Source organism: Ostrinia furnacalis, unplaced genomic scaffold (assembly GCF_004193835.3).
Source record: "Ostrinia furnacalis isolate ACB-3 unplaced genomic scaffold, ASM419383v2 OfSCF4327, whole genome shotgun sequence".
Taxonomy (NCBI): domain Eukaryota; kingdom Metazoa; phylum Arthropoda; class Insecta; order Lepidoptera; family Crambidae; genus Ostrinia; species Ostrinia furnacalis.
In genome coordinates this window covers 223127-237635 of record NW_021134566.1, presented here as the reverse complement: position 1 = coordinate 237635, position 14509 = coordinate 223127, and the positions used below count along the sequence as shown (strand labels likewise).

General features: G+C 36.8%; 1 protein-coding gene and 1 long non-coding RNA gene across 3 annotated transcripts in view; one reads left to right on the top strand and one right to left on the bottom strand.

Annotated features, from left to right (window-relative positions):
* Positions 1-653: 653 nt before the first annotated feature.
* Positions 654-5490, top strand: LOC114359366 (uncharacterized). The gene is made up of 2 exons (XR_003656426.1): positions 654-1978; positions 3198-5490. It is a non-coding gene; the product is annotated as an uncharacterized LOC114359366 (long non-coding RNA).
* The window catches only part of SCaMC (Short Calcium-binding Mitochondrial Carrier), a 51027-nt gene continuing 41839 nt past the window's right edge, over positions 5322-14509 (bottom strand). For both annotated transcript variants that reach the window (XM_028313717.1, XM_028313718.1), the window contains 3 exons: positions 8256-8414; positions 6624-7200; positions 5322-6104 (listed from right to left, as the gene is read on the bottom strand). In XM_028313717.1, the coding sequence (XP_028169518.1) occupies positions 5920-6104; positions 6624-7200; positions 8256-8414 (921 nt within the window). In that variant the 3' untranslated portion in view covers positions 5322-5919. The remainder of the gene's footprint in view (positions 6105-6623; positions 7201-8255; positions 8415-14509) is intronic.

Below are 14509 nucleotides of genomic sequence, written 5' to 3'. Positions count from 1 at the left end.
AAGTATACTGTAACCGAATTGAGTCCATCCAAAGAAGGTTTTTAAGATACTTGCAGTTCAAATCTAAGAAGCGCGATGTAGACTATTATGTGCGCTGCAGGAGGCACCACTTTATTCCTCTTGAGTTGCGTAGGACGGCTGCGGATATCACTTACTTAATGAACATATGTAACGGCCGTGTTGATAATTCCCAACTTTTAAGTAATGTCCGCCTACGAGTCCCCAACAAACAGAATCGAAAGCGCCCCTGCTTGCACCTGCCGTTGACTCGCACGAACTACCGTCGGAACTCGTTCTTCTGTAGGGTGGCAAATAGGTTCAATGAGATAGTTAGCGCTCACCCGCATGTAGACCTATTTTGTACCAACCCTACTGCTGTAAGAAAACTGATTGCAGGTGATTTCACGCGTCAGACTCGTCGACCTGACATATAGTCAAATTTCTTCGAACTTCTTTCTATCCATTTTTTTTTCTCTTTGCTTCTACGTATAATTAAAATTTGTTAAATTTTATACCCCTTGGTTATATAGAGGTGAAAACTATAGGCTTTGACCAACTACACTGTATCTATGCAATTTATATATTTGTAAGCTGTTTGTTTTCTGAATAAAATAAAATAAATAAAAGAAACGATTTAATTGGAATAAGTATTTATTTAAGTATCAACAGACAAATATTTGCTATTACATAATTCAAATATATGAATATAACTCATTTTACATTGTAATAATTGCATAAGCTTAGATTATAATATGTATGTTATTTAAAATAATAGATACATTTATAAGGCATCATATTTCTAAATTTACTGCAGGTAATAGGGAAGCAAGGTGACAATGTTCGTCAAATAGTGATATTAACTTTCGTTACGTGTACTTAATCTATACGTTACTATATATAGGTACGAGATTATAAGTTTTTACGGCGAGATTTGCAAAATTCTACCTTCGAGTAAACGGGGTCCACGCGTAAGAAGTCGCGGGCGGCCGCTAGTTGATAATAAATATTTGAATATCTACTATGCTAGTTCATGCGTGCGCCCACGGCTGCTGCGCGGAGCCGGACCTAACTACTAAGGTTTTGTTAGGTATCCGGGAAAATTTTCATACCCACAGTATAGGCAGCAGCTTTTTATTACATTCAATTTATCATACAAATAAAATATGACCTTTTTAAGTAAGTATAAATACAAGTAACGAAAATCGTATCACGCACATATTCATACGTCTGTAAAATAGCTCACTCTGTATTACATAGAATTGATCAAACTTCTTGCCAATTATGAAATAGTTATCTAAAATTATGGCAATAATTGTGTTTAAGTATTTGAACACGAAAATATACTCATATGAAAAATATAACACGACCAATAATTGAGTTAAAGCGTGGTATCATAAATATTGGGATTTCGAAAACCCCTTACACATACACAGCATAATTTTTCACTAGTTACCTTCTATTATTATTCGTTGGTAATGGTATTAACTATTTTGTTATATTTTGATCTATTGTAGTATTGATATTGCTTATTAAACACCATTATCAATGGCTTAATGATGGTGCATCAGGTAGTATTTTCGTGTAGCTAACACAGGTTTACAAAGGACGTACATTAGGGGCAGAATTAAGTATAGCTGAAATCATCATCTTTCTTTTTCTGTAGGCAGGTCGTATCCTATGTGCTACACGAAGATAATCTCCCTCTATTCAATAAATCGCCTACTAAGTACTCTTTATGTATGAGGTCAGTAAAGAGTTAAAACTATATTATTGCTTGTAATATTTATTAAAAGACACTTTGATTTTATTAATTTGCTATTGCTCACTAATAACGTCTGAAAATAATACGAATAAAATATTTAGATTATTATATGTATATATAAATCATTTACTGTGGCCAAGAAGCCGTACATACTAGCGATTAACAAACATTTAAAACTATGACTATATCGGAAAACTTGAATGTAAATAAATACAGGTAGTCCAGTCAATAAAGCATTATAGATGGAAAACTGTAGAACACAATTTCTGACTTCAGGACTTTATTTAGACTAGTTAGAAGGTGAACATAGCAAAAGTCCCCGCCCTTAGCCCTTGAGCCGGCACAGTGGTCCCGATTTAATAAAACATGGACATTGATGCTAGAGGCACGAAATTTTTTTTGATGGTTACTGCTATGATAACTAATAAGGCAAAAAAATATTACAATCCTACGACGTCTATTTCGTAGTAAAAAAAAATATATACATATTTTTTGTATGGAAGAAATTACGTTTCTGTCAATTTTTCGAAATTCTTTAACGATGTCAAGATGCCGATCACACATGTTATAAAACAAGTGATTCTGAGTATTTCATGCGAAGATACTTGTCACTTATCTCTGCGTACTTTTGAGTTATCGAGGGTTGAAAAATCGATTTTTTTATATTAAATATTTCCACGAAAAATTGCCAGAATTACAATATGGTGTATAAGGGACACTTTTGATGACACATAACAACGACTCGAACTCGCGCGCGCTCGTATGCATCAACTTTTACTAAAATAAAAAAAAATTAAGGGAAATACTAAATACAAAGTTGTATGTATAGGTCCGCTGGTCGTCAAAAAGTAGCTTATACGAGAGGTTGCCCAATTTACAATATGTCCATCATTGATAACTCACACAAATATCGTCTAAGTGTTAATGCACAGTAGTTTTTGAATGATGAGGAGTCAAAAGTGGCTCTAATTGGTTCGTCTAAATATACCCACGGTGCAGTCCCCTCCATGGAACTAGGCTTAACATGCTCCCACATGTCTATAGTGTTTGCTCAATGTTGATTTAGTCGATTTTCTCCTGAAAGGAACATGTAAGACAACAATAAAATTTCCAATTTTACAGACCTTCTAGAGCAGATGCCGCAAAAACTATACAATATATAGAAAAACTTGACGGTCTCACCTGTAGCAAATTGAATAAGCTTTTTTTGGTTCATAGTAGTCATGTCACTAGGACGCATAGTTTCCGAGGATTAAGCGAAAAACCGAAAAGTGGTACCTTTAAACCCCCCTCTCCCCGCCGGCTCAAGGGCTAAGGGCGGGGACTTTTGCTATGTTCACCACCTAACTAGGCTAAATAAAGTCCCGAGGTCAGAAATTGTGTTCCACGGATTTCTCTCTACACCGTCGTTAAGGCATTCATTGACTGGACTAAGGTATACATTCAACATGATGATAAATAAGTATGGTTTAGGTTGGGCAAGCACATCATCTGGGCAAGTAAAGTGTGCCGTAGTAAATAATAATTTAGCAATATTGAACGCGTGTACTTGCTCCAACCAAAACTCTTAATTAAGATTAGGTATATGACGGAATTATGATTTGTGCTAATGAACATGTTCAGTTACCTCACTGGTTTCCTACTTAGATGCTTACAAAATCTACAATTAATGTCACCTCCCTGAAGGGATCCTCATTTTAAAAAAGTTAGCACTGTTGCTTTGCAAAGGTTTCGGCTTGCGGCGCTTCTTCCTAAAGCCGTTACAGTCTTTTCAGAGATATTTGTTCTGATCATTAATGTAAGCATGACGCTTTGGGTGAGAGGGACGAACATAAGAAAATACAGAAACGGCATTAGGGTAGCAATTCTGCCAGCTTTTTGGAATCAACCATCCCTATTGAGCCATATTCACTCTGTCCATTCTATCCTGAGTAGGTACATCCGAGTCTTTCAATGATGGACAGGCTTCCAGTTACCTTTTTTGAGATTCATTATTTAAATTTCTTTACTACTTATTTGCTAAATATAATTACTTTATTCAAAATATAGAAAGTCTAGCAAAACTATGGAAAAGCTGCACATTACAACACGTAAATTTGTTAACTATCTAAAAATTTTAAGTAGGTACCTACCTATTAAAATTACACATCCAAACGAAAACCAAACAGCTTATGATGAAGCGATTATCCTAATGTAAAACTTTGATACAACAATAAGTCATGCAATATTATAATTATGTGTAACCGGACATCTATTATTCTGGCGTATTTTCTACTTTAATTTCCTTCCATATCACAGCCTCGTTGCCTTATGAAACATTGCCAATCCAATCGGAGTCGATATTCATGTATTTATGATCCTGTGCAGTCTCACTGTGGCCTGAATGTACTAAGCTTAAGAGATTCTCATGTGATTTCAATACGATCATTTTTTGCCAGGGCAGATTCGATTTGTGTATTAGGTAGTTTTATTTTCGTTAAGGAAGTGTTTGGGTACATGATCAACTGCACGAAAATCGGCCCAATATAGCCGACGACAGGTGACAGTCGGTCTATGCAGTTGGTATAGTTGAGTCGTGTGGAAGCAGCGAAACCATGACACTTGACCAATCGTATGGCAGTCTTTTATTTCCTCCTGCAGTACCATTATTAACCATTCCATAAAAATACATATTATCCATTTAATTGTACGTTAGGTGTACTTTCAGTATTTTCAGGCACATTTAGTTAGGTTTCCGTTTTCATAAGCCAATAATCTATTATCATGTTATTTGGGAATTCAAAGATACCTAATATCTATCTAAACATCAACAAGACGAGAAATTCCAAAAACTATCTAGGTCTACGAACATCGACAAAGGCAAGATAAAATTTGAAGCCTACCTAGGTATTTATTGTAATACTCGTACGTTGAAAGTAACACACCTAAACTTTAGAGAACCAAATGTATTAATTATCATAAGAATCGTGTTTGTTATTGCCATTGAAATATATCTAATAACAATGAATTGTAAAAGTTTAGTAAAACCGGAATAACTGTTATAGTAAACTAGGTACTATGTATAAAAAATATGTAAACTGTTAAAAACTGCAACAATAACAATGGAGTAAATAAATTAATAATACGCTACTCTGATAACGGAACAGTTAACCATGCGTTGTAACGTAAGTGACTGTAACAAGTTTGCAAAGCTGTATGTGTCCTACTGCTTCGAAAAATCACAATAGTGATTATGATGTTGGTTCATAGATCTTCTAACCTTGTCTACGAGGTTTGTCAAGACTACAAAGTAGGACAATGGGTAGCGTATGTCCTAATATTTAAGAAATGTTCGTCATTCATTTCCAAAAAATAAAACTAATATAGGTTTTGGATACAGTGCTCTATCATTTCTGTAAATTATTCTGTTTCGAGTCTTGTATTGAAACTCAAGACATTATCTTGAGTTCAAACAAACAGAACATTATCTGACTTCGAACAATCCTATGATTTCAATAGAAAAGAAGAAACCGCAATAAAAAGCAAAAAACCAAGGAAATGCAAATAAAAAGAAAAAAACTAAAAAATTACACAATTTATTTTAATCACAGATGATGCCTGCACGTAGCAGACTTGTCATATGACCACCGCAAATTCTCTAGATCAGCACAAGTATAGTCAAATTTTTTAATGCAATATTAAAATAACCAACACAGGTTCGGGCTTAAAAGTTACTGTGGACATAACAACGAACGAGGATCAATAAAATTGTTACATTAATGGAATAATTCACGAATAAATAATAAGACTTAACACGAGAGCTATGTACAATCAAATGCAAAATTTGCTAATATGCTTAAGATAGAATGTGATGGGAGCATAGGCGTAACTAGTTAGTGCCATCGGACGTTTCCGAAGCAGCATTTCACCCAGAATTTTTATAAAAACCCAAATTTATTTATTATACATGCAGTATGTTAGCGGCGTTAACGAATGGTTAATGACGCAGTTGGTTTCAAGCAAAACGCCTTTACTACGAACGGATTCGTAGTTAGTATAACATTTTTTAGGGTTGAATACTGTTTTTTTATTAAGTTTCTGGGTGATATTATCTAAATTCTAGTTACGCCAATGTTTGATTCTTTCTCGGCGCGGGGCGCTATTGGCTAGGGGGTCGATCACGTCATGTTGACTCCGAGCGAGCGGCTGGCGTACTCGTAGACGACGTAGGAGATGGATACTGCGGGTATGACCTTGATGAAGTTGGGCGTGATGCCGCGGTACAGGCCTCGGAAGCCCTCTCGCTGGACGATCTCGCGGAAAACACCGCGCATCGTACCTTCAGCTACCTTGGCCGCTTTTTCTGTAACAAACAATGAAATACTATGAGTTTCTTGTCAGTTTTTCACACTACAATTATTGCAATTGAGCATACAAACTGGTGGAATCTCAGCTAATGCGTAACTTTATTAACGTAGAATGTAAAAATACATGCAACAATTTATTGATTATATCGATGAAATTAATATGTTTTAAAAAAATTATGCAACAGTGAATAATGTTTGTAACATGAGTAATTGACATACTGTGCTGTCATCATCATGAATGACGCAATAATCGTTAGTAATGACTGCAATACAATTTGTAAAATAATACTGTAACGCAATACATAAATTGCTGGAAATCGTTATCTATTTATGTAGCTGTGTACATTAATTTTAATTTAACTACACTTCAAAGAAGTGATGAATTAAGATAATTTTTCAGGACAAACATCTTACAACCCGTAATAAACAAGTTAATTTCATTTCAATAAAGTAAACAAATGAGAAACGCAACCTTTCGAACGAACACAAGACGAAATTAGTGAATAGATAATTACCTTGCGCTTGCAGCCTCGTCCGCACCAAAGCCAAAGGATAAGAGCACACTTGTCCGAGCGTGCACGACGCGCTACCGCACGCAAGCAGCAACAGAATTCCCGGCTGTTCGTTGTTAGCCTGATATTTACTAATATACTTCTTTTTCAGCGTCTCGTAAACTGCCAAGTCTATCCCCGCATACGGTACGATCCCCAGTATGTTTGGAATGTAACCTTTGTAGAAACACTTCAGACCCTCGCGCGCGTAAATCTTCCGCGCCGCATCCATTATACCGCTGTACTGGCCAGTTTTTCTTAAAGCTAATCTTGTCTTTAGCACCTCTAGTGGGTAGATCACAGTCTGGCTGATCGCTCCTGCGGTTGCGCCCGCCAAAAACCGCTCGTGGATCTCGAGCGGTTGATTCTTTCTCTCTCCTTTTATCAACCGTTTCACTTGCTCGTACGCCGCGAACTTTAAAGCGGATTCGGGGGCGATTTTGATCACATTTATTCCGTTACCGCGCCACATGCCGCCTATACCACCTTCACTAATCATTTTTGCTAAGCATTTACTCATGTTCTCTCTGGTTGGATTCACCTGAAAAAGTAAAAAAATGATTATTATACACTTGTAGTATTTAACATCATAACAGGAAATCAACCAGATTTTTCGATAAGAAAGTTGAAGACAACTTAATGGGCAGTTGTCTCAAAGTTATCACACCAAGGCTTGCATGTAAGCGTTCGAGTGATAATTTATAAGAAAAGTGGTGCAATCGTTACTTTAGTTATGTCCAGAGTAAGGAAAAGATTGGGGTGTTATGCTAGCATGACTTGAAAACATTGACCATTCGATTGAAGGTAGACTTGCAATGTCAATCGCCTCAACTGTCTCGTACTCGTAAAGCATTCTACCAGAACAAGCATCGCTTCCACCAGCTTTTTCATTAAGGCGCTACCTCGTAAAAGTTTTCGGCCGACTGAATGCCTCGCACACAGAGGGATAGAATATGATTTCTCAGTGCGAGGAAAGGGACAGCAATAGCGCGCGCGGCGCGGAATAAAATAACGTAAGCGACAAAAATCGGAAATCATGTATTTATTGAAAAACCAAACACTATTTAAAGAAAATAACTCGACCAGTACTTAGAATATGTTATTACCTTACCAATATACTGTATACCTTAACAATATTTGGTATTGAAATATTAACCTATCTGCTTATAAAACGAAAAACCAAGTAATAGAAGGGTCATCTTTGGATTTTTTTTCTATCGAGAAAATTGTTTCCATTCATGTTTCGGCTTCGACCAGATACTAGATTTATTAGTCAACTATGACATATTTCAAAATAAGAACATAAGTAATAAGAAAAGTACGATTAAAACTAATTCTGAGCTTCTTTAAAACGCCCAATATTCGCAAGGCATCACCTTATTGTGTTAAACCACAACCATCCTCATTACACTAGTCCAGTTTTGTCTTTGACAATGCTGGACCACTTTTCAAAAAGCTGGTTCAGCAGCTATGTTCAGGTCCCAACATAAGCAACGTGGGAGAATAAACGCAGAGATGCGTATTGATAGAGCATCACGGCGGAGGAGTCCTATAGGCCTTTTATTTTCTCCCAAAAACGAACCCTAAGGTTATTACCTGTAGGAACACTTTAAGACGATCCAAGGGCGCTGTGCAGGTCCGGCTGACCGCGCCCGCGATTCCTCCGGCGAGGAGATGACGCCACCACTTCCCAGTCTGCAACTCGCTCTGGGTGAAGTCATCTGGGACGTTCATGTCCTCGCCGATGTCCAGGTACTGTGAAACAAAAGAGAAATACAATTAATTAAATGTGACAAAAGTTCTGTTCTTTTTATTTTATGGATTACTATCTTATCTTTGCAAGACCGAGTTTTGATCTTTGTTAATAGTAAACTCAGTTTAGTAGTCTGTAATTTAGCGTCCGTCACTTTTACTAGCTTCGAGATCACTGGCCCGAGAGAGATGCTGTAAGAAAACACGACATATGCAAACGTAGTCGCGTCGACTTCTTGATAAATTGTATAGACAAAAATTATCTTACTCCAGTGCCTCCATCAGCATACTAAGGTGCGTAGATACTAAAACTTTATTGTTCTTACCTAACAGAATATGAACAATAATGTTGTTAAGCCATTAAAAAGTAGACAGATGTTTCAGACAGCTGATATGAAATATTACAATACAAATCTACTTTAATCATAAGTACACTTATGAAGGCATGATTACGGGGTGAAAGATACGCGCGATGAAAAACGTACATGAAATCCAAAGTGAGCAAAGCTATACGTTAACTGAACGAACGAGTAGATGGATAGGATTTTTAGATACTTGCATGATTATGATAATCTAGTTTAAAAAAAGTCTAATAAACGATAGCCACGGTATTACACTGTCCCGCAAAGGTCATCATCTTCATGACCCCCAGTGGGTTTACTTTTCTTCTTACTGATTTTCGATGTCCAAATCTTAGTTTTATACGTAAACGGATCAGCCTGCGAAACATAAGTTTTAACCTCTATAAACCTAGACTACAGTCTTGGTAAAAACTAAAGAAACCAAATTGTTTTAATATTGAGCTTGAATTGCCAAATGATTCTGGTACCTCATTATTTGGAGGCTCCGTAATAAGTAACTTCACAGCCAAAATCATGCCAAAATGAATGAAATAACGATTTTAATAGCTTCAATTACCGTCGCATCCTTGAAGTGATTTACTATATTGTCTTTCCAGTCCAAATTCATAGCAATGAACGCTAGATAGAATTTCCAATACACGGTGTGTTTTTTATATAGTCCTGCATAAACGAGAAAATTTATCATGAACAGTGCTCTACACATTATGTTTTGGTCATTTGTAAATAAGATAAAAAGTGTTCAACAACCGTCATTTTGATATATGACGGTTGTTGAACGACAGTTGACAAATCATTACTGTTTTATTTTCAGCATGAAGTAAAACGTAATAAGGTTTAACCACCACACCATAGACGGACATCTGTTGATGATTATTTAAATATCTTGTATCATAATTAATTTATTCTTCATCTTTTATCTTTTCTTCTCCATTAATTTATCCTTCATCAACTTTATGTCTAAGTTATTTGCTGAAATGAAAATAGGAGACAGACTTACGGAGCGAGTTTTCTTCCTAATGAAAGTAGGGTGTAAATGTTTTCTATTGAATAATCACTGATAACAACAAGGGCGAGTAATGGCCCATAAGGTCGAGGAGTAATCGTCTAGTTGTGGCCATATCGGTGCCAAGGCCAGTTGGGTTTGATAGGCGTTTCCCAATAGTCGAGGTAGCGATTATGACCTTTGTTTTTGGCTCTTAGTTCAAGTTCAACACGTGTCTTTAATTCTATACACCAATTACTTCAGCAACCTTATCGTGTGGGCTGAAGGCTATGTCAACAAGTATTTGAATATATTTTACTAAGTTCAGTAGTTTGGAACATTTATTAAAATATTCAAAGGAAGCTCGCTGTGCTGTAAAATGTTGCCATCTTCAAAAACATGATTCGAGACTATGATAACAACCTATATAGGGGTGGAAACGATATTTTAATAAAACTGTTGGTATAATACAGTTGCAAGCGACACTGAATTGAGTCAATAAGTTACGTATTGATGGGTGTAAACTCCAAAGCAAATAACACGATTGGATCCATAACATGAGCACACAAATGTCACGTTATCTAAGCGAAACGGTTTCCCCGTATTTAATTTTACGTCAGAAGTAAATAAAATCGCATGTAGCTTCAGTCGACCACGATTAATAAATTATTACAAGAAACTTTTTGAGGCAAATTCTAAAATAATGTGAAGGCCTCTATTTTTAAGAGTCAACGTATTTCAGACGTTTCATAAAATTAATGATCAAACTAACGATCCATAGTAACTTACATTCAAGTGCTAGCTTTGCTAACGCATGAGCTGGCAGTCTACCTAGTAGCTCACGTGTGTCTACCATCGTCATTTTAGTTCATCACCCGTCTTTTTAGCACCTTAAGTAGCATCAGGGCGTTAATAAAAAGTATTTTGTCACTATTCACATTACGTAACCATGCGAGTGATAAAACGTAAGTAGAATATAACTACATGTTACGGTGTTACCGTTATGCAATATTCAAATTGATTTAGCTGATATTAACATTGACGTTTTCCGCATTGGTTAAGGTAAAATTACACAGTTACTCATAGCAACGGGTAAAGTCCAACCTGCTTACGCGTGTGGTATTGAATAACTATTAAATATTAGAAGTATAATTTATTTTGTAATGTAGTAGTTCAAGGTTCAAAACGTTACAGGTAATTTCATATCCCAATAAATTTAAGGTTGATCAGATGGCGGCATGAATTGGCACTTGGCAGGGTTAGCAGTAGAGCATAAGACTAAGATAGTTTTAAATGTCAGTTTAGGTTCGTTTATTGTCAAGGAGTGCTAATGACCGCTAATCACTTCAATCGTCGAATAAACAGCCCTTAACAGCATACAGAACGTTTCCGTACTTATGATTCAGTATAATGCTCATGCATATTCTAGGTCTTTAGTGTTAGAGAATTGACCTTTCGGTTCTGAGTTCCATTCTCACGTTAAGTGGTGAGGAAATCATCATCAAAAGGTTCCCATTTTGGATAGTTATAACAGACTTTTCGACGCTTTCGTCCGATATGGAAGATTTTGAAACACGCAAGGCGCAAGTCAAGGATCTAATCTTTTGTTTTAAGCTATCATCATCATTATCATGTCATTTAGTCTCCATTAGGGGACGACCCTCTCTAATTTAGCAGAGGATGGAGGATTTGGTCTACACTCCCCAGCTTGTCAGACGGTTTCGGGGAGGTATACTTGTCTATTCTGGCGCAATAAACTGTTCGCCCATATTCACAAACTATGCTTGCTTAAGTGAAGCAGCAAATCGAACGCACAGCGTTGAATAGAGCTCTGTGATTAGTTCGTGTGTCACTCTGTGGATACACGCGCACTGCAAGACCTCATAGTAATGTTTGTGAATACGGGCGTTAGGATCTAAAATAATCATAGATGACTTGACAGATTTATTCACATACTCGTACTTTGGACAGTCGCAATGCAACTCCGCTGTTAGATCTGTAAGTGATTAACCTTCCGCGCTCACTTCAATGTAGAAGGTTTCGGGTATTGCGGTCAATGCCGCTCCGAATCACTTACAAGTTACAACACGTTTATCATAGCATTGTTTAGTCGGACGTTAACAAGCCTGTAGATATGTCGGCTTGTAGAAGAATCGGACTTAGACTAGGCGCAGAACATCGTTTTTTGTCGGCCGATAGTTTAGTCGGGTAGTTCATCAGTATGGGCATGTATGGAAGTGCGCACATTACGCCGATTCTTCATACAAATTAAAATCGGGCCCAACTTAGCCTGCGTCTAGTCTTATTCGTACAGTCGACACAGACTTGGTGTGCTGTTGCCTGTATACTGGACTTTGGAGTGGATTGTACGGATATCTCGACTTTGACCCTGAGCGTAATCTGATATTTTTATGTTATTGAACGGAGTTCTCGGATTTGCGGTAAAATACCAGTCACCAGGATGTAGACGACAGCACATTAACGTAAACACTATGTCATCTTATGTCGTTGTGATAAGAGCGATTTGCTGTTGTCTGACCATTACACTTATGTGTCAAGAAAATTGAAATCTCTATGAAACCACTGTCCGTAACAATACTTGAATAACTCCTGGTAGAAAGAAAAAATAATTTGATATCGTTTGCGTGATCAGCAGAGCATTGTTAATCCCATAAATATAAACAGGCGTTTTAAAACTCGAAACATTAATTAAAATAAGTTGTATAGAACACGCTTATCACGATTCCCCGTTTCATACAAACATAAACGATAGTTATAAGCTTTTATTGTTTTAACTGCTTTCATCGTCAGCATTTATATTTTTAAACTTCTGCTGTAGTTAGGGTTGCCACAAAAGCCGGACTCAGTGCTTAATTTGGCCGGACATTTTGTCCTAAACGCCGGACATTCACCGTGTCAATTCGCAGATAAAAGCAAAGTAGCAATTTTTTTGTTGTGCCCCCCGACACGTGATGCCTGGTGTTACCATGTTAATTTGCTAATCTTCAAAAGTTAGCACATAAGGCACTGCCCTGATGCCATGCCACATAAAAGCCTAACAAAAGCCAGACAGGCCGACAGAATATTTGGACACCACGACCGTAAAAAGCCAAACATGTCTGGCAACCCTAGCTGTAGTCCAATGTACACCACACCCACTTATAACCTTCAGAAGTGTATTGAAAAGACTAGATCATTATAATTTTAAAGAATGTCAGTCGTCAAACAGGTAATTTTGCAAGTAGAAAAGAACAGCATAGCAACGAATCTGGTAAAGGTCACTTGGTGACTAACTAGTCTACGACTGTCATTAAGTAAGATACTTGAATATTCTGAGCCATCAGTAACTACCTATTAACAATAACATTTTAAACTCGAGCTCTTTGTAATGAATGTAAAATATATTTTCACTCGAAACGTGATTTTCTGTCCAAGTAGGTATTTATGTATTTCAATAAACATATTTTTTTTAAACTAACTATTCAGCAAGGAAATGCAGCCAGCATCCTCGCCTCTTTGCCTCACGGACACATTTTTATTTTTGAGTAAAATAAGTTTATATTTTTATTTTGTTTAGAGTTAAGTTTTCACTCGTGATGAAAATGAAAATACTTTTATTAAATAAACACTTTACTACAAGATATGTGCCGCTCTCGTATAAGGTTAACCTGTGTAACGAGAGTCAGGCTCCTCCTCAAAAAAACATAAGACTAAAATTTGGTATTTAGATTAAATTTTATCTTTTAATTTAAAAAATAATTTAAATAGAAAAACAAAACAAAAATGTGTGTGTGATAGTGTGAGTGTGATTTTGTGTGTAACTGAATAAGTGTGCTAAGAGAAACTAGTAATTGTCTGGATTAACTTTTCTAAAGTGTCGTACGTATATTGTTCCATCCATTTTATAATAAGTTTTTTAAACGTTACCGAAACAAGTTGTGTGATGTCTTTACTTGTTGCAAGTATTTTGTTGTACAGTCTAGGGGCCATGTGTGAAAAATGCCGTTTCATGAGTGCTGAGTGTGTTATGGGAATAGTGAACCTAGGGACTCTCCTTTTGTCTAATGTAGTATGTGGGACTATTTTGTTGTGGAATCTACATAAGGTTAATAGTATGTATAATTTACGGACTGGGAGAACCCTAGCTTGCTGATACAGATGCTCTGTTGGGAACCGATAAGGAAGACCTAGTGCAACTTTGAGAACGGCTCTTTGAGCTCTTTCCAGCAGAATCATATGAGTCTTCGCCGCGTTACCCCAAACACATAGACAGTAAGTAAGGATGCATTGACAAAGAGCTTTGTAAGTTGAGACAAGAAGATCGTGATCTGCTGCAATACGTAACTGTCTGAATGCAAATATGAGTTTGCGCGCCTTAGCGGAGACTACATTTAGATGTTGCTTCCATTGGAGGTTGTCATCGACAGTGACACCGAGATATTTGATTGTCTGAATGCGGGAGAGAGTAGGACAATGACAGGGTGATTGTATGTTCTGGTTGCAGGGGAATGTGTGTAACGTTAGGCATATATTGTTGTCTGGACTTTTGGCTTTTGTCTTGCTAAAACAGAGGAATTTGGTTTTTTGGGAGTTAATTGTTAGAAGATTGTGCTCTAACCAGGCTGTTATATGACTTAGTCCTGTTTCTGCTATATGCTTCGCCTCTTCCCATATTTTACTATGGAATAAAACCACAGTGTCGTCTGCAAACATGATGGTGTCAGCCCCAGGAACACTCAGATCACATAAACTAT